The sequence below is a fragment of the Platichthys flesus genome, chromosome 19 (assembly GCF_949316205.1).
Source record: "Platichthys flesus chromosome 19, fPlaFle2.1, whole genome shotgun sequence".
Classification (NCBI taxonomy): Eukaryota; Metazoa; Chordata; class Actinopteri; order Pleuronectiformes; family Pleuronectidae; genus Platichthys; species Platichthys flesus.
The window spans coordinates 9,322,020-9,346,554 of NC_084963.1; the positions used below are offsets into that span (position 1 = coordinate 9,322,020).

At 41.6% G+C, this 24,535-nt stretch overlaps 1 protein-coding gene across 1 annotated transcript; it reads right to left on the reverse strand.

Moving 5' to 3' along the window:
• Nucleotides 1-4,137: 4,137 nt before the first annotated feature.
• On the reverse strand, nucleotides 4,138-23,741 carry tbx5a (T-box transcription factor 5a). Its single transcript, XM_062412765.1, has 9 exons — nucleotides 23,396-23,741; nucleotides 22,476-22,651; nucleotides 21,613-21,707; nucleotides 20,173-20,292; nucleotides 19,049-19,196; nucleotides 12,719-12,871; nucleotides 9,619-9,710; nucleotides 7,830-8,062; nucleotides 4,138-7,292 (listed from the first exon to the last, which is right to left on the reverse strand). Exons 2-9 carry the CDS (start codon nucleotides 22,617-22,619, stop codon nucleotides 6,700-6,702), a joined length of 1,578 nt encoding a protein of 525 aa, XP_062268749.1. The 5' UTR covers nucleotides 22,620-22,651; nucleotides 23,396-23,741; the 3' UTR covers nucleotides 4,138-6,699.
• Between the last annotated feature and the right edge of the window lie 794 nt (nucleotides 23,742-24,535).

Below are 24,535 nucleotides of genomic sequence, written 5' to 3' on the forward strand. Positions count from 1 at the left end.
GATCTCAAAGGACTGACACAAGTCCAAATGTGTTCCATATGGGGAAACTACCCAGGTGGGAGAGAGGAAGGATTGCTTTCTACTGACAGTCTGTACCTGTAATTCCCACAGACTGAGTGAGGAATGGGAGAGCCTGGCTGTGGTGCCTTATCAGCTCTAATGATGAGAAGCTCTGGAGGCCGTTTTGCAGCTGGGCCCGGCTCTGACATTGAAACGCTTATGGTCTACCCTGCCCAGTCTCCCCATGACAAGGATGGATGGCACTTCTTAACCATCTTTTCGAAACTGATACGATGGTTTAACTGAGCAAATGCTATAATTTCACTCAGTCTTGGTTATCTTCCACGCAGAGCTACAGCTGAGAGCAGCCTTTGGGTTAAAAATGGTCTGTCATTGCGGCAGAGGGAATCCTTTTTTTATCTGATGAAAATATAACGTTAAAATCAAATCCTGATTAATGTGGACTATGATTAAAAAGTGTCTCTGTACCGAGATGCATTTGTGTAATTGATGAATACATGTGTGTTCTTTGCACTAAACTGGAGAGCATGGTTGGTACGGCCCAATCCTTCACTCTACTGAACTGGCTTTTGGGATAAGAACTGTTGAACAGTCATAATTTACCTGTCAGGGAAAGACGGTTCTCCCATTGCTGGAAATTGTTTTGGCTCACAATCACATAGAAATTTCTAAATACTTTCACGAGATGAAAAACTATTTTTCCCGTCGTTCCCATCTGTTTCTTGTCAAACGTCAGTGAATTGAAACTCTGTCCCTTTTTCTTCTCTTTCATTTCTGTCTTCATAACTCTGTCGTGCAGTTACTTACTTCAACTTTACCAATTCAGGGATCTTAATCTGAATGATCAACATTGAAAAAAATCACTCACTAAATCACCGATAAAATTAAAAAATATCGGCAAACAGAACAGAATTATTGGCTCTCGTGTGAATCTATTTTGCAGTTCAGTTCTGTTGAAGGGTGCGTAACAAGATCAGTCTGTTATCCCCATTAGTATGTGGAGCTTTGAAGGTGTCATGGCCATTCCCGGCATCAGATTAAAACATAGTGAGTGCTGATTCCTTTTAGATGATGACGGCCATCCAACTTTTCAGATCATTTACAGTGGTGAGATTTATTTTGTGGTAAATTCAATGTCATTATATCAAATATCCCCCAGTGCTTAAAGAATAATGAAAATAACGCGAGTTTACAGGATATCTCATTAAATCCCACTATTTCTCTGTTAAAAAGAGAAACAACATAAATTTTAACTATAACAACATAAATTATTCTTGCTTTTTAGAAATGTATTCATTTTGTTTTGTCGTTCTTAAGATCAAGCTTAACCTTGTCAAAACAAATCTCACACACAAGATGGTATCATCAGCATAAAGATGGAGATTTCCATATTCTGTTTGAAATGGATATTATTTTAATACATTTAGAAATGTAATTTTGGTTGTAAACATCAGTGAGCCTGATATTGATCCTTGAGGAGCACCTCGACTGACCGTAGCTGAAGGATATTATCCTCTGGGGAAATGTTGTTGTGAGTTGATCAGTGGTTTAAAGATTTTACATCGAGTACAAATATTTAACTCAAACATAAATAAAGTATGTACAAAAATGCACAGGCAGCAGTTCCTGTTCAAACTCACACAGCTTTTCCAGCTTTGCTCTGAGACCCTCTCCCGTTCGCACCCTATCAACACTGCCCCGTCCCTCTCTGCCTCTTCCCCACAACGCTTCTTGGCCTCCCCCTTATCCTCCCACTCTCTTTTAAAAGACTCTGGCCAGGAGTGGTGCTGAAAGACCGAATGGTGGGCGATGGAAAGGTCTGTGCTCCCATTTCAGCGCTCCTGTCCCAAGCCGTGGAGGTATAATCTGTCCGCCGTGCACAGATTTCCCATCACCGTGATGCATGCCTCCGTTGATGTGGTGGGCAGCTTTACATGAACCAGAAAATGTGTTATCTGATGGAGGACTCCCCTAATTCCAGACCGTCTTCCCCTACCATCCCTCAACAAGCATATGGCCGGGAATCAAACATCTGTCCTGGGAACGTGTCAAGAAACAACTTTATTTTATCTCCCAGCAAGAGCAATATTAGCGTTTGCCTCCTCGTGAGGACGTTCCAGATGCTCTGTCGATTGAGACCAAGAATGGCACCTCTCCTTTAGAGCTGCATGGAGAATCACAATCTGTGGTCATAAGAAGAAATCACCTCTTTGTCGTTCCAATCTTTTGTCCTTTCAAGCCAAGACGGACTCCTCTGACATTGATGCCTTATCCTGTTATCTGAAGGTTTTCAAAAGGCGGCTCCCAGTTTCTAATGAAAGACCTACAGTTGTATCACTTTGACTTTTCAAACAGATGTTTGTAACTCCTGCGTGAGATGGATTTGATTTTGTGAGAGCCCTCTTTGTGCGAGGCGCTCATCCATCTGTGGTGATCTGGGTTTCAGTACATCTTAATAGAGTAATCCCCTCCCTCGTTTTTCTAGCCCTTAGGAATGCTCTTGTTCTTGCACTCTTCTCCTTCGTCATGTGGGGCACCCAGACTAGGATTTGTTTAGGTTTCCGATTTAAGGTTGACTGAGATCATGACTCATCATTACCCTGAGATGACTCGTTTAAATTTTCTTTCTGCTGATCTGTATATAAACGAAAAATAATTTCCCGAAAGAGACTGGATGTCGTTGGAAGGAATTCCGTGTTGTTCTGTTTTCCATTTAAATGTCAACATGTTGTAGCAATCAGTTTTCTTACATACATATCTTTTCTCCATTTTATCAAATTCAATCACTTAGTAGAAAAATAAACATGGTTTCTTTTCATCCTATCTCTCCCTATCGTTCAAAGTATGGCAAAGATATACACTCATAATCCAAATAAACCAAAAATGTACCTGTGTCAAGTTTCATTCATCATCCAGGCTTGCCCCTCATGGACATTCATTTGTTTTCCTGCTGACATATCACCAGACTTTCAACCGCTGACTATGATAACTGGAGCGGTGGCCAAAGGTTCCCGCTCCTCCCTTTGAAAAGCTGACCCGTTCTTTAAATGTTTAAAGAGCCTATTGCGTCATCAGCCCTCTCAACCCACGCATGCATGTTTGGGTGAATCCGAGGGAGATGCATGGGGGTGGGTGTTGTGATACATCATGTGTTTAAGCAGTGGATTGGAGGCCCGGGTTGTATGGGGTTAATGACCGGCCCTCTCTGTGGGCTGTGCCGGCTCTCGGAGAGGATAAGACTGGCGGTGTAGGGGCATCTGGAGCGCAGGGGTCACATCACTCACATCAAAGCAGGCTGGGGAGTCTAGGTCAGTGTGTTTGGGCCACGGGGTGCTAGAGAGAGAGAGTGGAGGGGTTGATGGAGGGATCGGGAGAGGGATGGTGCAGGGTAAAAGGAGCTGATGAAGCAGAGGGGATGGGTAGGACAGTGAAAGACAAACAGAAGAAGAAACCAAGAAACTGTATGGGTCAAGTCCAGGGGGAAGGGAAGGAGTCTTTTCTGAGATCAACCATATTGTTCAAGCAAAAATATCCATAAACATACTTAAGATATAGGAGCTGATAAAAGATTGTAATGCACATGATGAATTTGAAAGCAAGGCCCGCCTTCCATCATACCTCTCACTACATTCATACATGTCCCTTGTGTGTTAAAGGGATAGTTCACCCGAAAGTGAAAATTACCTACTCACCAACAGTACAGATGAATCGGCTAGTAGCTCTTGAGGAGGACAAGGTTTACCCGAGGGACGGTTGGGATGCCAAAGTGTAACCACATTTGCTGCCAATCACTGCATTTAACTGATGTGAACGTGCGTCTATCGCACACAAACTCATTTACTACAAACTGCACCATTTATTAAGGGTCCTGCTCTTTTTCAGTTTTCTGATTCAACCTCTGCTCTGGCTGAGGGTAGATAATGTGAGGTCACCACCTTCAATGCATCAACTCGACAGATGAAGATATGATTTTACTTGCATGAGAGTCAGTGAAATATTAGCGAAGCTTGGAAGTGTGGTCCAAGTGTGTCAGAAATAATAAAATCACCCGATATCACAACTCTGGACAAAAAGACAAAACGAACAATGTGTTATTGTTTTTGAATTTATTGCAGGTATTCTGTTATGTACATGTTTTATTTACAAAGTTTATTCATGTGGTTTAATCTTCTTTTGATACCTGTGGACGGCCGTCTAACAATATCCCGTTTTCTATATAAGTATGATTAGAAAATCCTATAAACAATCATAAAAAAACAAGCTATAAAAGAAAGAAAGAAAGAAAGAAAGAAAGAAAGAAAGAAAGAAAGAAAGAAAGAAAGAAAGAAAGAAAGAAAGAAAGAAAGAAAGAAAGAAATTGGACCTTCTATCTTTGATACATGCCGAAGCAGGCTGATGTACATGGTTGGGAAAATAAATACTATTGACAAATAACATTCTATTGACTACAAACTTTAAAAAACGTTTTTGTCCCCATGTAAAAACGTACCTCTAACATACACTCATTTGTACGGTGAAACCGACCTCTGCTTTAGCGTGTAGAGTAAAAATTTAGTTTGAGTTTTCCGATTTTCCATTCTACGTGGTGTCCAACTGCTACTTTACATGTCGATTGGGTTTGATTGTCAGAGAAGTGCCACTTTGAGGGTTAATGCTTAAAATGTGAGAGCACACACATCCACTGGGTACAACATGAGACCGCATGAAGCACACAATCAGAGCTTACGCAAAGTTAGATAAAAAAAAAATCTCCTTCACAAAATTGCAGGGCTGAAACATGGCAAAAATATTATTGTTTTTTTAGATGAACAGTGATGCTATTTTTATGTCTACATATCAAAATAAGATGTGGATGAAGCAGAGCAATTAACAGACATTTCCCTACGAGGGACAACCAATGCTTCTGTGTAGTTACTGTCAGGTGTGTGGAGTGTGTTAAAGGAGAAATCCCAATAAACAACAAGCACTTTTTCCCTCAATGCAACATTTTAGAGTTAAAACCACATTTCCCTTGTGATCACAAAATAACAATTGGTAGAAAGTTGATTTTGTAATATTTTCATTTTTATACAAAAAACTGTATTCCCAATTAAATGTTTTTCAACAAAGCTTTTTTTGCAGATTAGAAAACCAGAACAGGTCAAGGACTAAACCAATTAATTCTCAAGTAATATTGATTAGGGGCATTGATTATTGATAATAAAGCTTTTGGTAAATCGAGTTTGGTTCACACTGTGACTTATGGCAATGTGATGTTTCTCCATTGGGACCTGGAGGGTGTAGGCTACACATAACTGCAGAGACGTTGAGAATGAAATGATGGAAGATTAAACTATTTTCAAAGTAGTTAAAATGGTGGACGATGGTTGTAACGGTCAACAAATACATCTGTCAATCACCTTGACCACTTATACTTTGAGGGTGAAGCCCATCCCACTTTTTGGCGGGATGAACAATTTCAAGTTATAAATGTCTAAACTCTTTTTCCACTTCATACCACTTTACTGATGTTGTGGTTGGATTGAAGCCATCAGTTTATTTAGTGGGTTAATTTAGCAGTCTATGATGATTTGGTACCATGAATGATAAGGCAAATTCTAAACAGCTATGAAGCTAATGGCCATGAAAATTCACATACTACACAAGTCCATAGTCAGTGTACGATGTGGAAGTACCTACAATGGGACACTTTTAAGCTTTTGTATTTCAAGTAATAAATGTTAGTAACATTAATAAACTGCAGTTATATTGAAAAACAGAAATCACTCTGGCTCTTGACTGGACTAAATCTGAATGCAATGCACCCTGCAAACTGTTATATTAGTTAATGACCATAAATCTTGGATCATGATGGCAATATATGGGAAATAAGGTCTAGTTTATAGATCAGGTTTTTTTCTCCTCTAGTGTCATGTTATTGATGTTGTCTAAGCGGTTGCATTTTATATGTCTATGTTTTTTGTTTTGCAGAATTAAGATGAATTTAGTTGACGTGCATGTACATGAACCCTGCAGCAGGGAACCAAATAACCGCTCTTACAGATTTAAGAGCACGCAAATTCACCGAAGAGCCACAACAAAAGCTCCCATTCGCTTATTCATATAAAACAAAACCAAAAAAACAACTCATGGCAATGTTACTACAACGTAAGTTGTAAACTACAAACACTTAAAATAAATGGAGAACTCAAGCTAATGTGACAAAAGACAATGTTCTTTTTTTTTACATGAATTCGGGACATGGGTACAAAATAAGAGTTTTGTACAAAAAGAAATGATAAAAACATATTCCCTTGTCTCTGAAGTAAAACTCCAATGCATGAAGACACAATCTACCCGACGCCTGGAGAAGCATCTGAAGCGTTTCCCTCTTCTGATCAGTGTCTGCATTGTCTGCACTCGAGAAGTCTCTTGTGTTCCTTCTGGTCCGACTCCTCTTTCTTCATGTTTCTGTCATTTTCTTAAGTGCAGATGCTGTCACAAGAAAGTTAAGTAAGAAGATGCTTGCTCTTCTATAGTCAACGCCTCATCTCACACATATCCACGGCCGTCAGCGAACTAACACTGATCTGAATAAGATGGACAGCATCTCTAGAGAGTATAAATATAGATTCATCTAAAACCTTCTGGATTTTGGTCCTTTTTTCCCTTTCACCTGTAGAGGGCAGATAAGCTCTTTTAGCTGTTCTCGTTCCACTCTGGCATGATGCTGACACTATGTACAGTGTGGTACTGGTGTGGGGATAATGTACGTGGGATGCCGTGTGTGTAGAGGTACTCGTTTCCCTGTAGGCCAGTCGTTGGCGACTGGATCCCAGCACCGGGGCTGCACTGGCGGCCCAGGGTCGGGTGGGTCATGGAGCTCGGGTACATGGCCGGGTGGTGGCCGTCGCCCAGCTGCGGCGAGGCGTGGCCCCCGACTCCGCCAAGTCTGGACACCAGAGACCCTGAGGTGAAGTGAGCGGAGAAGTGCTGGTAGGGCAGCCTCTCCATCGGCTGCATGGTGGTGACGGAGCAACTCCCATAGGGCGACACACTTGCCCAGGTGTTGCAGCTGATATCCTCCAAACTTGGAACGGGCTCGGCCCCCTGCGATGCGCTGGCGTACATGCAGGCCTGCCGCTGGCTGGATTCGTTACGGTAGGGCCCCCCGGCCAGGCCCAGGCTCTGGGCGTAGCCGACAGGACGGTAGTAATGGTCCTCCTCACTGGACGAGCTCTCCGGGTAGGCTTTCTTATAGCTGTGCTCACTGGAGTGACAGTCATCCTCCACTGCAGGTAGAAGGACACAGTGAAAGAACAGTGTCACTCACTTGTTCTCTCCCAGTTACAGAGAGTAAAACATTTGCAATCACAAACACTTTTTAGATAAATGCAATAATTAGATTTTGTTTATTAACACCAAAATAAATCGTATTCTATTTTTCTACTAATAATTAATGAATATCATGAAGACAAACCTATTACACAAAATGTGTAAATATACATTTGGTGTTTAAACAGACAATGATATTTTGCTTGGATGATTATTGTTCTTTTGATGCACATATGTTATATATGTGTTTATGGTGATTTATTATCATACCTGTTTTTTATTTGACTTGTAAAAGACATAATAGAAATATGTGGAAGCATCAAAACAACTTTCCAGCAAGAGACCACAGGCATTTGGCAAAGTTGGGCACATGTACAGTTTAATCATTGTTGATCTCTCATGCTCTTGTTGAATCTTGTGTTTCCCATATTAAACAAAACCCCTCACACACAGTCACGTTTTCATCTGTATGTTTCAGAGTAGAGTCTCCTTACCTTTCCTCTTGATGCAGTGGAACTCCTGGCCGTGCTCGTGCGGCAGGGGGTAGGAGCCCGACTGGGGCAGCAAGTCCTGCGAAGTGCTGGTGACCCCGTTCTCACACTGGGAGTACTGGGAGCTCAGGGTGCTCGGGGTGCCCATGCCCTGGACCTCCCCTCTGAACGGACTCTGGCTGGAGCCAACCCTCTGTCGCACTGTGCTGCGAGGCACGACTGGATACTCCTTGGTGCTGGGGATGTGCAGACAGACAGACAGACAGACAGACAGACAGACGTAAGCCAATATTTGGAACTGACCTGAAATATTATTGCATGATATAAATAGTTTATATTAAAGATTTCCTGAAATTCTAAAATCTATTTTCAGAGACAACTGCGTTCACCATGAGAGAATCGCACAGCCTCAGGACACACAGGGTGTAATGCTCCTTTGGGGAAAACCCTCTTCAGTGAAAGTGCCTGAATGTTTTTCACTCCCATTAATCCATCGATCCATCAATAGATCACTTTGCTACTTTTGGGTCTTTGATTTCAGGGATCGCTTCAGTCGGAACATTGACCTGGTTTCGCAGTAAGCTCTCCCCTTCGAAAAAACTGTAACCAAGAGCAGACGTGCACGGCTCACTGTACTTTGGCAGGAGTGGACAATGGCGTGTAAGACTGATAGTGCGGTTTGGCCTCCCACCAACCTCCATCTATTTGTGAGGTTTTGAGAGGGGTGAAATTCGTTTCACTTAAAATGTCGTATTATCTTGTGGCACGCACCTACTTAAAGTTACTTAACGTGCGTCGGATACAATCAAGGGCGCCATATTTGAAAGAAGTGCAGAGACAGAGCAATCGTCCAGGGATTCTTCTCTGCAGCATAAATCATGACGTTAATCTGAAATGCTTGATTACCGAAAACCTTTTTATTCTGACTGTGGCGCAGAATGAAAGGTTATGGGAAGGAAGCAGGATTTTAGCACCTTGTGGACACGCCAAGCAGCTTTTCCAGTGTGGTACGATATGGGATTTCTGCATTTGAATACACGCACACAAACACACAACGTCTGTTTTGGCTGCCCAAACGGAGGGTGGGGGGGTGGGTGGGCTCTATAAGTTAAGAAACCAGATTTTGTCCTTTGAAAAAGTGTTTTCCGCGCAGTATGGACTCCATCCCTCATCTGGACTGAATAACAGAGAGAGAGAGAGCAATGTGGTCGTGTACTGCCTTGGCTGCTGGACCAAACGATACCACCGGTTAAGCACACACGCAAACACACACACACACGCACACACACACACACACACACACACACACGCACAGCAAGCGCATAAGCTGTTGGAACATCCTGGTATAGAAGGAGTGCGGAAAGGAGATGTTGCAGCCGTGTGTCAGAGGTTCTTCCAAATGGACCATAAAAGTCTTCGGCATGAAAACTGGCCGCGGATCAAGAACTACACTTACATCAGTGAACGTTACGCTCACAACTGGCTTACACTGGGCTGACTGGAGGATTAAAGCGGGGCTTGTTCAGCAACAGTGTGACCATGGATGTCAGTTAATGCAAGTCTAATTGTGGCGACATTTATCTACTCATTTGACATCATTGAGTTTGTGTCAGCATCTCCATTCATCACAGGCCAGCAGCAATCAAAGCAAAGGGTTCTCAAACATTAAAGAACCAAAATCTTGGGGTTCCATGGTCAAGTTTCCTTAAAAACTAACCCTTAACCCGGACTTAAAGACATTATTTATTAATACACTATCAATTTCCAAATGCATTGGAAATGCTGTAGCTACCTTTGCATCCTGGACATCCTGTGCAGCTCCATGTCGTCACTTCCACGAAATCCTTTTGCAAACGGGTTGTTCTCAATCTTCAGCTGAGTTATCTGCAAAACACAAAACACACTGGACATCAGTGACACGTCCTCTGCAATGAAAACCAATTGTGACAAGATCTTACACTAAAAGTAGTGTTTCAAAAAAAAGCTTTACACACTCAAAAGCAGCAGCTATTTAAAAGGCAACATTTCTGTCTTCCTCCTCCTAGACTATCAACAGTCACGTCCTCTTCAGCTGGAGATTTATGTGATGGCCTCGTGACAAGATGTTTGTGTGGAGCCTAGTTTTGAAGTTTCTTTGGAAGCACCTAGCTGCTTTACAAGTCACTGGAGTGAACAAAACAATAGATCACGTTTCCAGAAACCTAAGACGCCTTTAGGGATCCTCAGCTAAACAATTCAATAAAAGCAATAATACATATTTTCCTTCACAATTTATTACGTTACATTTGATGCTCTCCGGCTCGGCAGATAGTTGGCGAACCCCTGACAGTCGCAAATAATGTGATCTATTATATGATTTTATGTTTTTCAGAATAAAAACCAGAGCAGAGAGCCACCCTGAAACAGTGAGTGACAAAAGAGGTTATAAGTACAATCCAGGGATATCCCCCTCAGGTAATTAGTTGGCAGCGCTCGTGTGCTTGGAGTTCTTTCACTGGACTGGAGGTTTGTCTACACGCTGGCTGACACTTTTACCAAAACTTGTAAAAAATCTCTCATTACGTGACACTCTTGCTTCAGCTTCTCCTCCTAATGCAGCCTGGCAGAGCATTTGCATATTGTTTTTTCTTTAAGATTAAAAAGTTCAGGGTCTTGTTGTGCTCCCTTGTAACCTTTCCAAGAAGAAATACTGATAACCCGCTCCTGAGCTCAGTTTACAGAAAAGGAAAAGTAACATATTTTGCTAGACACATGTGTTATCTCCTGCTGACATGGGCCCAGGGGATAAGAAATAATAAGAATGGAAAATTTGAAAAATGTTAAATATAATTTGGGAGCATGGACTCAAGACAATCAGGCAAAGTTCACTCACAACTTGAAAGACTAGACTGTGTCCAAACTGTGCTCATTAAAAATAGCCAAGACCTATAAAACAATTCTCCAGATGTACTCAAATTATTTTACTATGTTTAAATTGGATAATGCAAAACAATTTTTTTCCCCAGTTATATCAAAATCTGTAGAAAACACCATTATATCAGAAATCTCAGATTGGAAGAAAATGCTTTGATTAGAGCTGTGACAGGAAAAGTTGAGTGTTGGTTATGAGCTGAGAGTGAAGCAGGTGAATTGGACGCAGGCCCCCAGCACATATTGTTCCAGCAGATGTTCGACTGTTTGATTAGACAGTCGTGCCAAAGCGCCAGGAAATCAGAAATGCTGTGTTTTTCCTGCAGCTCCGCAAAGCCCCCAATAATTAGCCCCGAGGTTACGATCTCAGCCCCCCCCCCCCCATAACATGTTTGAAAATAATGAATGGTTCCTTCAGAATGTCGGTCATTTGCGCTTCCTGTTCCCAGAAAGCGCGGGGGCCTCCAATTGGCTCCGGGGACATTATGAGCGCTCGCCCCCTTCTTCTGCCATATCCTCCCCAAACTAAAAACATGTAGGCCAACATGGTTAAATGATGTTAAACAGACGCTGTTTACAGATATCTGGGATCGCGAGATTTTTTTTTCTCTGCAGAAATTTTGGACACAGAGTAAATACCGAGTTTTATTTCTGCTTCTTTCCCCTTAAAACGCAAAATCCAAGTAAAGATATAAACAACTGGGAGGCTTCACGGCCTCGGGACATCACACATAGGTTTAGACATTTAACTTTAATTCAGTGTTACTATAGATTATACCCGTTTCTAAATCATTGAGTGATAAGAGCAACAACCAAGCGGTGCAGAATTTCAGCTTTTACGCACACATTACGCGCACGAGTTAACCTTCTACAAATTACGCCTTCAAGAAACTAAACAAACAAATCAAACCCCCAAAAGAGAATACGTGAAATAATAATATTGTTGTTATATCAGTTATATTTAATAAATAATTAGGATGAGCTTTCTGTTTTCTTTTAAATCGTTTCCCCCAAACAGAACCAGTAATAACCTGCAGTTTCATGTTACGCATCCATCACCAGCACACAAACGGCTATTGTGACGAATAAACAAGATCAATAAAAGGCTGAATATGACCCATCGATCTGAGATTAAACTAAATACAACCTACACAGTATTCCTGCCACTTTATCAAGTATAAGAGTAAACAATTAAGTGGCACAAACTTTTCGAAGTGTTTTCAAATTAAATTCAAGGGTTTTTTTGCAGATTCGTATGATAGGCAAGGGAGTTTCTAATCATTATTATTATTTATTTAGATCCATAATAACACCATAGTATTAAATACATTATTATTATTATTATTATATCTCAACTTATCATCTAAGAATTATTATTATTATTAGTTGTAGTTTGCCTTTTAATATTAAAAGTAAGCTATAGTTTTATTATTATCTTTACAAATAATTGCAGAAGTATATTATTATTTAGTGGCAGTAGTACTAGTAATAATAGTAGTAGTATCACTCTAAGTATTAGTAGTAGTTGGGATCTATCTGTTTATGCTGCAGTAATTTCTCCGCAGCTTGTCTCTGTCCACAAAGCGCTGCAGGACTGTGACTGGGACAAAGTCCCCTGAGGTCAGACGTGGTCTCGTCAAGTATCTGCAGCTTTGTCTCGTCTGCCAGAGACTTCACGTGAAATCGGACGTGTCCAGCCTCACAGCGACAAGGCTTCACAGCTGCACCTCACAGACAATCCGGTTTACCGTCAGAAAAATGGGCTTAATTCAAACGAAGTCTTGTGTGAATGACATTATTCATCACAGGTGATATAGTTTAGCTGGAGAAAGAAATTAGCAATTAATCCAATCTGCGTTTCTTCTGTTTTTAAAATATGCAACAGGACTCTGTTTGTATTTGGAGTTTATGAATTTGGCTCATAAAATGCGCATTGCATTAAAAACCTGAATCCAAAAGTGGCCCACGCACGCAGCACGTACCTTGTGGTTCTGATAGGACGTGACCGCGATGAAGGCAGTCTCCGGGAAGACGTGCGTGCAGAAGGCCGTGTTTTTGGAGCCAAAGCCGTTGTTTTCATCCGCCTTCACGATGTGGATCCGGGGCTGGTACTTGTGCATCGAATTCAAGATGATCTGCAAGAAAGAAAACGTCACACATTTTGATGAAGAAATTGAATTAAAATGATATATAAAAAACAAAATATAACATCTGTTCAGGTCTGTTTGGAGGAAGAAAGTAGGAAGTGAAATCCAGATGCCCTGACAGCATTTTGGAGTAGGGTAAGATATGAATGAAGAAGAAAAAAAACAAACACCATTTCCCCGGAAGTCCTCGCTTTGCCAAATATATAAGAACTTTAATACATTGTTTGTTGCTTTATTAGTTTGGGTATTATGCTTTTTTGTTGCCACGGCAAATGTTATACAATACATCTAAGATCAAGACACACGAGTGAAGCGCCCATAGGGTAAGAATACTGAAAATACTCTTTAATATAAGCAGAATGATGATATTCACCACTAAGATAAAACTTTGTGAGTCATTCACTGCAGCAAATTGACATTTTATAGCCATTTTTCTTTTTTGTATGAAAAGAACAATGGGCTTGACAGCTAGTTAATTGAAAATATATATAATTCTTCAATCTCAAAGAACCTTAATTAATCAATTTAAATGGGACTTTTCAATCGAAAACTAAGTAGCTATACTTCTTTCTGAAAAAAATACATACATTATTTTACATTATAAAACTTTTATCGTTTCATAAAAAAATTGAACTTTCTCCTTGACTTGCTCTCATTCAGCCTGAAAACTAAATAAAATCTAATATGTTATAATTATTACAGGGGTGTTCCCATGGTAACAGGGATGCCTGAGGAGTCAAGCAGAAGGGTACCAGGCTGACAGGAGCCTGTCCTCTCTCCAGTTGCATGTAGCCTGACTAACCCAGTCTGCTCTAAGTGATGACTGCTACCAGTGGAGACCAGTGGCGACATGGAGACGCGGTCCACACAGCTGAACTTGAGCCTTGAACTTCTCTTTTGAGGCCCTCTCATCCGTGGGTCTTAAGTCTAATTGTTTTGACAGAACGGGGGGTCATGGTCGTCGGCCCTGTGGAAATCTAATGGTTTTTTATTTTCACCAGATCCACTTACGTTAACAGATTAAAAGTAGAGGTTTTTTTTCTCCTTCCCCTCCTCTTAACTCCCCCTCCTCTCTACACCCAGCCCCCCTCACTTCTCTTCTCCCATAGGCATTCCTCTTATCTGTTATCTCAAAGCTTGTTTTTGTACCTGCCTTTCACTGCCAGCCTGAGAAGAGACAAGGGTTTCGCACTGACCCCCGAGTACCTGTGGGGGCATCCTGCGTTATTGCACAGCAATAACCCCAGAGTGCTTTTTTAGGAGCCAAGTGAACCGTAGAGGCCTACACAGATGATACAATGGTCATCCATTATTAATTTCCAGTCCAACTTGATCTAATTACATGGTGGAGTAGGTTTTTGTGATGGGTAGAAATGTGTGTCAACTGCCTGCCATGCACCGCGTAGATGCAAGAATGATTTAATGGAAGCTGCCGGCCCTGTGCAGAACATATCAGTGATCATTTGTCAGGTGTAGCTCTGTGGATAAGCAGGCTGTTGAGGAGCGGGCGACTCGCAGATGGAAAACAAACTTTTGCAAATTATAAAACCCGTCATAAATAAAACATTTGCAGGAAACTTGGATCTGAGCTGAGGATAGTTTCTATACTGAGAAAAATTCTATGTTGCAGCAGTGTTTTTCTATATATACACATCACTTCCTTCCTGTTTGGATGCACATAAGAGACTTTAACTTCCTATTAGAGGACTTCTCTGAACACAGTGCAGTTAAAAAGTAGATTAAACTGAACCTTTCCCCATGCATGCATGTATTTCTGACTGATTTGAGGTCTGCAGCCGTGCGTCCGAGAATTGGACAAACCACAACAACAGGCCCATCAATGCAAACTCATCACTCGGCACATTACAAGGTTTTAGAGGTTAAAGATGTCGGTCGCTGTTCCATGCAGCACAAGTTGCATGGAAATTTCCCAGTATACATTTCACCGTGAAAAAAAAGTATGGTCCACTGACTGTGGATTCCCAAAGTCCAGTGTTAGTGGAGGGCTTGTGTGTGTGTGTGTGTGTGTGTGTGTGTGTGGGGGGGGGGGGGGGGGGGGGGGGGGGGGGGTAGTGGTGGAGCTGCAGACCACCCACTGGGGCTCCAGCACACGCCTCGTCTCCCCGGCCCAGCCGCTGCCCTGCCTGGGTCTCAGTATCTCTGCACCCCCCCCCTCCCTCCCTGCCTCTAGATGATAGTATTTAATGATAGTGAGGGATCACTTTGGGTCTCGTGCCGCTGCCCTTTGCTTTCAAGTTCCACCACATCAGAGAGTTTTCCCCGAGCCTCGGGATTAGCAGGCTTTGTACACCATCATCTATTGCTCATCGCACACCGCCATTTGAATATAAACAGTGCGATCCTCACACTCCACCCTCCTGGCCAAAACATGTGTGGGAAGACAGGGAGACAAGTGCGGGAGCAGAGGGAGGGGGGACGGGGAGGAGAGATGAATAACACGGACAAATATTCCTGGAGTTGAGGGGAAGATCAAAGAAGGGGCTGCAGCTCAGTATGAAACCTGAGACAAATACAAATGATTTTTTAGGAATTTAAGAAAACAACACTAATTTGCTTATCTAGGCCCATAACGATGAGACTGTAGGTTTAAGAGGTAGTCGGAGAGATACTCTGCAACAAGTACAAGTTCTGCACAGTGGTATTTATGTAGAAGTACACATGGATTTACAGGAAAATGTTTCAAAAGTAAGACTAGTTATTAAGTTATTACCTGCAGAGTATTGTTATCATATATGGTGGACTCCTACCATTAGTTTTAGCAATGCATTAAGCAGCCAGTTGTATGGAACTCATTCAAACCACACAGTTTACTTTAACTGAGAGCAACATCATATTTTATTATATGATTACCTGGTTTGTAAAACGCTTCAGTCACTACATAGTAAACTAAATAGTGCGTCAAAAACTACAAAATGTTAAATGTAATGCAGTGGAAGAAAAAGTATTAAGTGGAAATACTTAAGTACAAATAGCCCGGGAGTTGAGCATTAGAATTTCCATGAAAGCATTTTTCTCTATAAAACCAGACTATCAGTGAAATATATATGGAGAAATTGACCTCAAAACTACAATAAGATCAGTATGTAAAATACTCGTATAGAGACAAACTATGTGCATCTATACATGGAATATTGAAACATGTGTTGTGGTGAAGTACACCCGAGATGTAGCTGATGTGTATATGTGTATGTAAACTATGTCTGCCTGAAAATATCAACAAAAAAAAGTTACAAAAAACAAACAAAGCGCTTAAAGAAGAATATAATCTGCGTTTCTTCCAAAAAGCTTCTGTAAATACAAATATTTTTTAGGATTATTGCACCAGAACAACTTTGCACAATCAACCCGGTACACAAACACTCAGGCCTCATGTGGCGTCGCCTCCCTCGCTTCCCATTAGACGCTGGCCCCAGTGCTGAGCTGTGAGCTCGGCCCTGCTCCCTCCGCTGACATGTGTCTAATTAACAGACATTTCTGGAGAACACGTCTGCTTTACAGGCCCCTGTCCCGAGCGGTTCCAATCTATATCAGCAATATATTCCGCTCTCGTGTCTCACTCCTGGTAATTATAAATCATCTACAACTTATTTCAACCAGCTGCACCAACAAGCTGATGGAGGAGGTTTCTGGCCGGCCACCAGCATTTCATTTATGATCCCCTGGTGCTGTCTCCCAGCACAAAAGGGGGCGAGCCAGGAACCACTGCAGCCAATCAAAAATGCACTTTAACCCAAAATTTACAATTGTGCGCACATTCCGACCGAGCTCCACTTTTATTTCACCAGCTGAGCCTTGGCAAGGCAACAGGCATTAAAGGTGCCATGTGGGTAGATAAAGGCTTTAGTGTGTGAGTGTGTGTGTGTGTGTGTGTGTGTGTGTGTGTGTGTGTGTGTGTGTGTGTGTGTGTGTGTGTATGTGTGTGTGTGTGTGTGCGGGTGTGTGTGTGTGTGTGTGTGTGTGTGTGTGAAAGAATGCACACTCCTTTTTGTGTTTTTGCATTGAATAAAAAATGTGACTTTTTTATATTATGTTACAAATTGATGATAAATGACATTATCTCGAATAACTGTGTTAATAATTGATCTTCTGTGTCCAATGGGCATGCCAACAGTAAAAAAGTTAATAATTAATAACTATAAAACTGAAACAAAACCACGTTTTCTATGAGCGCTGCCTCTTGATTAAACAAATTTACAGAAAACCACCTAAATAATCAACCTTTTTCTGAACCTTATTTAGTTTAATCATCATTAGCTGCACACTCATAAAAACAATCACATTTCTTGTGTTTTCCTTGTAATTACACATCTGCCCATTAGACAGGGCAGCAGCTGATCATGCGCCTGTAGCGGATCTCATGTTGTTTCCTTTCATGACTGGGACAATCGGAGAAAGCAAATAGTCTCACTATTCAGTTTCTAGATCTAATTAGGCCTCGATGTGCTCAAAATTTTATAAAAACATGCCTGGGCCTAATTTGTAGCCGGAAAACCAGGTGATGAAGTAAGTGATGCTTGTGTTTTCCGTTTTTTGGGTAAAGATGAGAATAAGGAAAAACCTGGGGCCAGTTATTGAGTTCAGAATAATGAGGAGGCAAAGTTTCGGAAATGGGTACCATGCTGTCCCTCACTGGTGCTGAAGGAGGTGATGGGAAGGATACAACGGCCTCTGTCAGTTTTTGGCTTAAAAAAAGTGCCAAAATACTTCCTTTTACTTATGAGAGCTGACTTCCAGGAGGTCTGCAACGTTAATGCATCTGGGGGTCTGGTGTAATAAGCCCCAAGAACAAAACATACCAAAGAGGCTCCAACATGCCGGTACAACAAACACGTTGTTCAATGTTGGCAGGAAGGAAAGAGTCTAAATTCAAATCATACTTTTGACTGGAGTTTGCTCCAGCTTGAAGTAATGGAGGTTTCTTGCTTTTACGGGATCATATATTGTTATGTACATTTTTAAAGGAATTCAACAACAAATAAATGCACATTTAAAACTTATTAATTTTGCCAGAGCAGCTATTCACTGAGCAATTTCCTTTAAACAAAACGTTAAGTGTGCAAACAAATAAATAACAAACATTATTTGGAATTATTTGAGTTTTGTTTTGCAGTGTTTTCTCTTTTTCATCCCTATTGTTTTAATTTTCATAAAATATCATAGATCTCAAAATATAAAACATGATTTCTGTATGCGAAAAATAGTAAGATCATAGTTTATCCAACATTTGAAAAGTTACGACTTTTTTCTGACAGAAAATGCAAAACATTTGATGCATTTTTGGAAGGCAAACGCTTTCTGGTAAATCAATCTACTAGTTACCAGACTTTCATTTCAACTCATAACCTGTATTCTTTGGTCTGAATATTTTCTCAACCAAACTTCTCTTTCTCAAAATCCCACAGCAGAAATTTTAAAACAGAGGGAGTTTGAAAGATAAAAAATAAATAATCAGGAAAATAATGTAGAAGGTAAACAGAAGTCAAACAACAGGTTTTTTTTCATTGGACTTTAGTACAAAATGCATTTTTGCATTATGTATTCAGGAAAGTGACCAGTGATTGAATAGAGCGAGAATAAAACATCAAAACTGTCAAATGCAGGAGGTGCTGAAATGGTTCTGTTGAATTTTTAAAGTAAATTTAAAAGATTAAATTCTGCATTGATGCTGCACATTCCTGTGAAGTTACATTTCTTTCAAACCAATTCAAATTTAATGTTTTTTAATTATAATTTTAATTATAATGTACAAGAGGCTTAAAGTTGTTTTTACGTGGGTCAATATTTAAAGTTTAATGTTATAAAAAGCTTATGATCTAAATGTATAGCTTTCAATTCACATATCATTTAATATTTTCCTTTGCTAATAATAATAATAATAATAATAATAAAAGTTTGAAACTTATCGACCAAAAAAATATCATTATCAATTATCAGCTATGACAAACATGTGTTTTTTCTGTACAGGATTTCTACAGAGGCCTATAGATGAGTAGAAGAGGAGCCCACGCTGCCGAGGTGCCGCTGAGCATCAAACCATGAGAAAACCCACACTTCTGGATCAACACAGTGTCATGTTATCATTACATCCACAGCGACACGGGGCTGTGGCACTACAGAATAGATGATATAGGCCTAGGCACCTACGTGTCCGAACGGGTCCAGGTGGTTGTTGGTCAGTTTCAGCTTCTGGAAGGAGACGAGCTGCCTCATCCAGTGCGCGCCCGTGGCTGGAGAGTCCGGGTGCACGTAGAGCCTCCCGGGCATGGCGGGCTCTGCCTTCCCGGTCACGGACCTGGATCACAGCAGCACAGTTGCACCGTCACAATTCGCAAGGACTAATCAACCGTGCATGCGCAAAAACAGTGGGAGAGCTGGACCGTGTCCGTGGAGCGAGAAGTTAATTACGCTACAAGTTCCTTTGTATTTAGACTGTTATATCACTAACATTTTTAAAATTGAGCAGATGAATTTCAGAATGTATGGGAATTTATGAAAAATGAGAGAAAGCACAGTGTTTTCCAAATTAAAAAAGGCTAGTTGAAAAACGCTAATTTAATTATGCTGCACAACAAGGTTTACTTTAATTTCTATACAGGCACTTTAACATTTTAAAAACGTTGCTTTAAATGAAATTGATTATTGATTATGATTAAACTGCAGTGCCGTCGTGTTTAACGTTTCATGAGGTTGGTTTTGGATCGTGGTCAGATTAGAATCCATCTTCCAACACTTGGATGAAGAGTAGTATTAGTTCCAGGAGACTCTTTGGACAGGTCATTATCGGCAGTATTGGCATGCAGTCATCCTCTCTAAGTATCTCCTCATTGAAACGCACTGACCCAAACAGGGCATTCCTGACCAAGGTTAGACAGATCGACATGACACTAAATAAATATGTTTGTGCTCCGTCGTGAAAGAGAGCCTTGTTGCACTGCGCATATAGAACTGCTATAGCTTTGGGGAAAAGTCATCAAACATCTATTCAACACCGGAACGTCAGCTTCGGCACGAACGTCTCTCTCTGCTGACCACACTTCTTGGCAACCATTAAAAATCACACAGTTCATAATTCTCGGAGAATGAATGCGTTCCACTTCCGATTCTCGTCCATCCTCACCCCTTCTCTCGTCCTGAGAGAGAATGGCGACCTCCCAAACAATAACCGCCACATTTTACTGAAACTTACTGTGCGTAAATGTGCGTAAAGGGTTTCTGGAAGGAATATAAAAGTCCTTAAGAATTGAAGAAACGTAAAGAGCTTGACTTACCATTTATTATCAGCGAATTTGTATCGATGATCATCTGCAGGAACAACATCCATCAGGAGGATATATTTAGTTTTGGGGTTTAGTCCCGTGACCTTCACTTTGAAGCTGGGGAACATTCGCCTGTGAAGGACAGAATACGGTTTATAAAGCGCGGTGTGGTATTTCTGTCCCATGTCTGGAAAAACATATAGCAAAAATAGACTGTGGTGTTTTTCCAATGGTTTTGTGCTCTGTATAAAAAATCACTAGTTTTTACAGAGTTTGGCCATTTTTCAAACGTTTGAAGGGCGCAAGCATCCGTGGCACCCTCGTGAAATTGAATGAATGGAAATAAATATTTGTAAGAATAAATTGTATTGATTCAAAATTGCGAACTAAACTAAAGTCAGCTCGCGCGTGGTGCTTTTAAACGTCTTACATCAGGTCTGGAAATGAATTTTCTGTGCCGTGCGTTAGGTCTGAGTGGGGCCTGGGCATTATAAAACGTTTTGACACTGTGAGCCAGATGTTAGCTGGATCATTTTAGTAAATCACTTGGACATTTGGTATGGTATCTGTCATACGACAGAAAACACACATATATGAGAAAACGCACGCACACACACACACACACACACACACACACACACACACATGATGTGAATAAGACTCTTGAGACAGGGGGGAGGGCAGCAGACGAGGGACGGATACTGTGTTAATATCGTTCCACGCCAAAGACATGAACGAAATGAGTGACGGGAATATAATGGAGACTTAGTGCAGCTGTGAGAAAACAACTGCCTTACGCCCGCACAATGAAATGTAGCCGTGCTGAATTATAAATGTTCATCGTTCAGCGATGAGCCACGGGGCATGTGTGTGTGTGTGTGTGTGTGTTTGTGTGTGTGTGTGTGTGTGTGTGTGTGAGTGTGCAGACACCAGCGGTCATGATGCATATATGCAAGTCCCACTCAAGTCGACGTGCGTTATTTTGACTGGATGCAGTCAGAGGGCAAACGTGGAGCTGACAGCGGGACACATGTACGGTAACATGTTGCAGGCAAATGTGTTGCTGGCTGGCAGGACGGACACACACAAACACAATTATGTTTTTAACAGCAACAATTAGGTCCATTCGATGCAGGCTGATCGGTAAATCCATATATTTCCCGGCAGGCCCACCCTGCAGACTTAAATGCAGCCTATGTGCACTTCTGCTGCTCTGAGCGTTAAAGCGTCCACCAGATGCTCGATGTTTTCTCTGCAGCTCCCCACACGGTGCATTTCCAAATCCCCCACGCAAGGAATAAAAAAATCCATTCCAGTCTATGGTCTACATTTTTACTAACAAATGGGTCCAGATAAAATGAGTACACACTGATTCACCGCCAATAAACAATATACATGCAAACTCTTGTTGTGATGAATTCACTAAACTTTTTTTTAAGTTAGGTATCTTACCTTCCGGCTTTGGTGATGATCATCTCCGTGCCCACCTCGTCAAACTTCATCCACAGTTCCCTCTCGTGCAGGTAGACTTTAATGCCTTCCATTCCCTTCAAAATAAAACACCTCAGTGTCAACAGTGCTCATGGATTTAACATGAAAAAGAGCCTTCCCACATTTTACGCAGAGGTGTCACACAATACTCTGGAAGTTTTGGGGCCTTTGGAGTTGGTGAGATAGAACAGCATGTCCTCGAAATTAATTTATAAATGACTGAAGGTTTAAACGAAACATTCATTTTGAATTTAAAGACACTTTGGAGCAATGGGACCCTGCAAAGTCCAATCAATAAATAATATAGGATTTGCAGTGACAACGAAACCCCTCATGTAACCTCTTAGAAACTTTATTTCAACATCAGGCAATAAATCATTCTGCACTTGTTGGGCCACAGCATAAACACTTAAACTAAATACAGACCATAATAAGGCACAGTGGATGTCTGAGGAGGAGCATATTATACAAAGCAGAATACAAATATAGTCTCATGTTCAGCCACAAAATATTGGTTACTATTATGTTTCCAAAATTATCGAATGAGTAATGTCAGTTTCTTGGAGCCACTCGCTATTGTCAGACTACACATATATGGGGTATAAAAAGTCTGCATGTTAATAAAGATGTAGTTTGAAAAACACTAGAATTGATCCACCCCCATAGGCAGACACACTATTTTCTAGTTCTGAGACATTTATGGATATTTTAGTATCCACAGCGACAACACAACACCCGTAGGAATATATATTTCGTGTGGATGTGACCTCGGTGTGGAGCCTGGAGCAGAGAGTGAGGCCTAACGACCACGCAGCGCTACTGACCTGCTGGATGTAAGTCGTCTGGGACGATGGGGATTTGCTCGAGGTCCCGTTCTGCTTCTCTGATTTACTATCGCTCTGTGCTTCTCTTGAATCCGAGCCACCGGGAGAGTTCTCGAGGCCGAAAGTCTCCTCTTGGTCCGCCATGATGAGGATCACCGAGAACTTTACCGCCCAAGCTGCACGGAAGACCCAGAACAACAAGACATGTCAGAGCGCAGGGATGAAGCCGTTTGGCAACATTATTACACAGTGGTACTGGTTTTTAAGATGTTTAGGAGCATGTATACTGACAGACACGAGTTCAGTTCTTTGCTGTTTGACTACAAAGTTTTCTCATTTTCAGAAGTGCGGTGTGACTACAGGATATTGCGCACGCTACAGGCACAGGCATCTTAAATACAGTTAGATTTCAAATAAAAGCACAAACACACTTATCAACCTGATTTGAAATTAGACTAGATGTTTTCAGATTAACGTCAAAAGGATTGAATTTTATGTTGAATTTCTCACATTGGCTGGAGTTTGACTTATGCAAATATTACTATAACAAATGTAGTCGATTATAAAGTCCTGAACAAAGATATGATCTAAAACAAAAATATGGATGAGATGAAATATTTGGGGAGGATATTTCTGCATATTGAGGCAGAACCTTCGCTTTTGAGGAAACAGTTTTCCTATTCGTGATCCCAAAACAAAAGACACGAGCTTTGTTGTTACATCGCAACATGGTGAGGATCCAGGACAAAGTGAAACACACTGATCCCCCCCCCCCCCCCCCCCCCCAAAAAAACACCTCTTTTCACAGAAAGTGACTCTTATACGGAGAGAATCGATTCCTCAAGCGCAGAGTAACCTTTACTACTTCATGTGAATTACAACAATGAGCGCACGGCAGGATGAGAGCGGGATCCTCTTACCTAAAAACACAAAAACACGCCGTACGGGCAGGAGTTGACCTCAGCGATGGTTCAGAAACACGGTCACGTCTGTCTTAAAACTGTGCAGTTATGCCCCCCAGTCCAGAGTCAGTTAATCCAGGCGTTTTGCTCTGTGGAGCTGCACAGCCTCCATGAATCCTGCGCTCTCCCTCCTCCTCGTCTCACGGTTACTCCTGATTTCCTACGAGCAGCGGCTGCGGAGATCCTCCTCCTCGGAGCTCAGTGACAGCCTCGACGCGCTCCTCGATCGGTGCCTTATTTTACGGCCGGGGACCGTTTTAGTGAGCCGAGACCGCCGATAGCACCGAGCAGTAAAGCTGCAGTCGAGTCCCAGAGGAGCAGGTCCGTCACCTCCTTCTTCCCTCCTCTCTCTCTCTCTCTCTCTCTCTCTTTCTTCCTCTCTCTCTCTCTCCCCCAGCCTCTGCCTTGTCAATTCTACGTCTCCCACTCTCTCTCAGGCGCGCTCCCTCCCTATCCAAAGCCTCCACTGCGCATCAATGACCAACCGTGCGAAGCGGAAGCATAGTCCACGACGTAGATAGTTGGAGAAGGGGGAGGACAGGGGGGTGTTGAGGGGCAGCCTGCATAGACATAGCATTGGATTATACCCTAAATAAAAATTCCTTCCAGGTCCTCATCCCAGCTCTACTGATTTTTGTCCTCTAAACTTCTCAATGAGTAGAAGGAACCTACTTGACCGTTTAGTGCGTAATTACGCACAGCTTCTTACTGTGATATATAGAAAATAGAGTTCATTAAGAAGAACACAAAGGCTGTATCTGACATATGGATCAGTTGATACACGAAAGCCACCATGTTCGGTCTGCTTGTAGCGGAGGGAATGACAACAAATACGTTGATTTATCGACCATATGCTTTTGCCTGTAGTTCGATTACTGTCTGGGCAACCGTTTTCTCGAGCATGTTAATTCTTTAAATTATCCCGTTATTTACCCGAGCGAACAGAGGATCTCATGGAGTTCAGTGTATTACGACCCAAACAGTTCATATGTTCATAGGGAAAAAAAGCATCACTACACCAGTGGATGTAAAGAGAATATGTTAAGGCCAATGGGTTCACACAGGTTTAGTCAGCACACGGCAGACCGTTGCAGAGAC

Excerpts from the sequence above, each read along its gene's own strand:
- tbx5a (XM_062412765.1), bottom strand. The coding sequence starts at position 22,619 with ATGGCGGACCAAGAGGAGACTTTCGGCCTCGAGAACTCTCCCGGTGGC. Across the intron at positions 21,708-22,475 it reads AGACGACTTACATCCAGCAG|GGAATGGAAGGCATTAAAGT; the intron begins GTCAGTAGCGCT and ends TTTATTTTGAAG. Across the intron at positions 7,293-7,829 it reads CCACTGCATCAAGAGGAAAG|TGGAGGATGACTGTCACTCC; the intron begins GTAAGGAGACTC and ends TTCTACCTGCAG.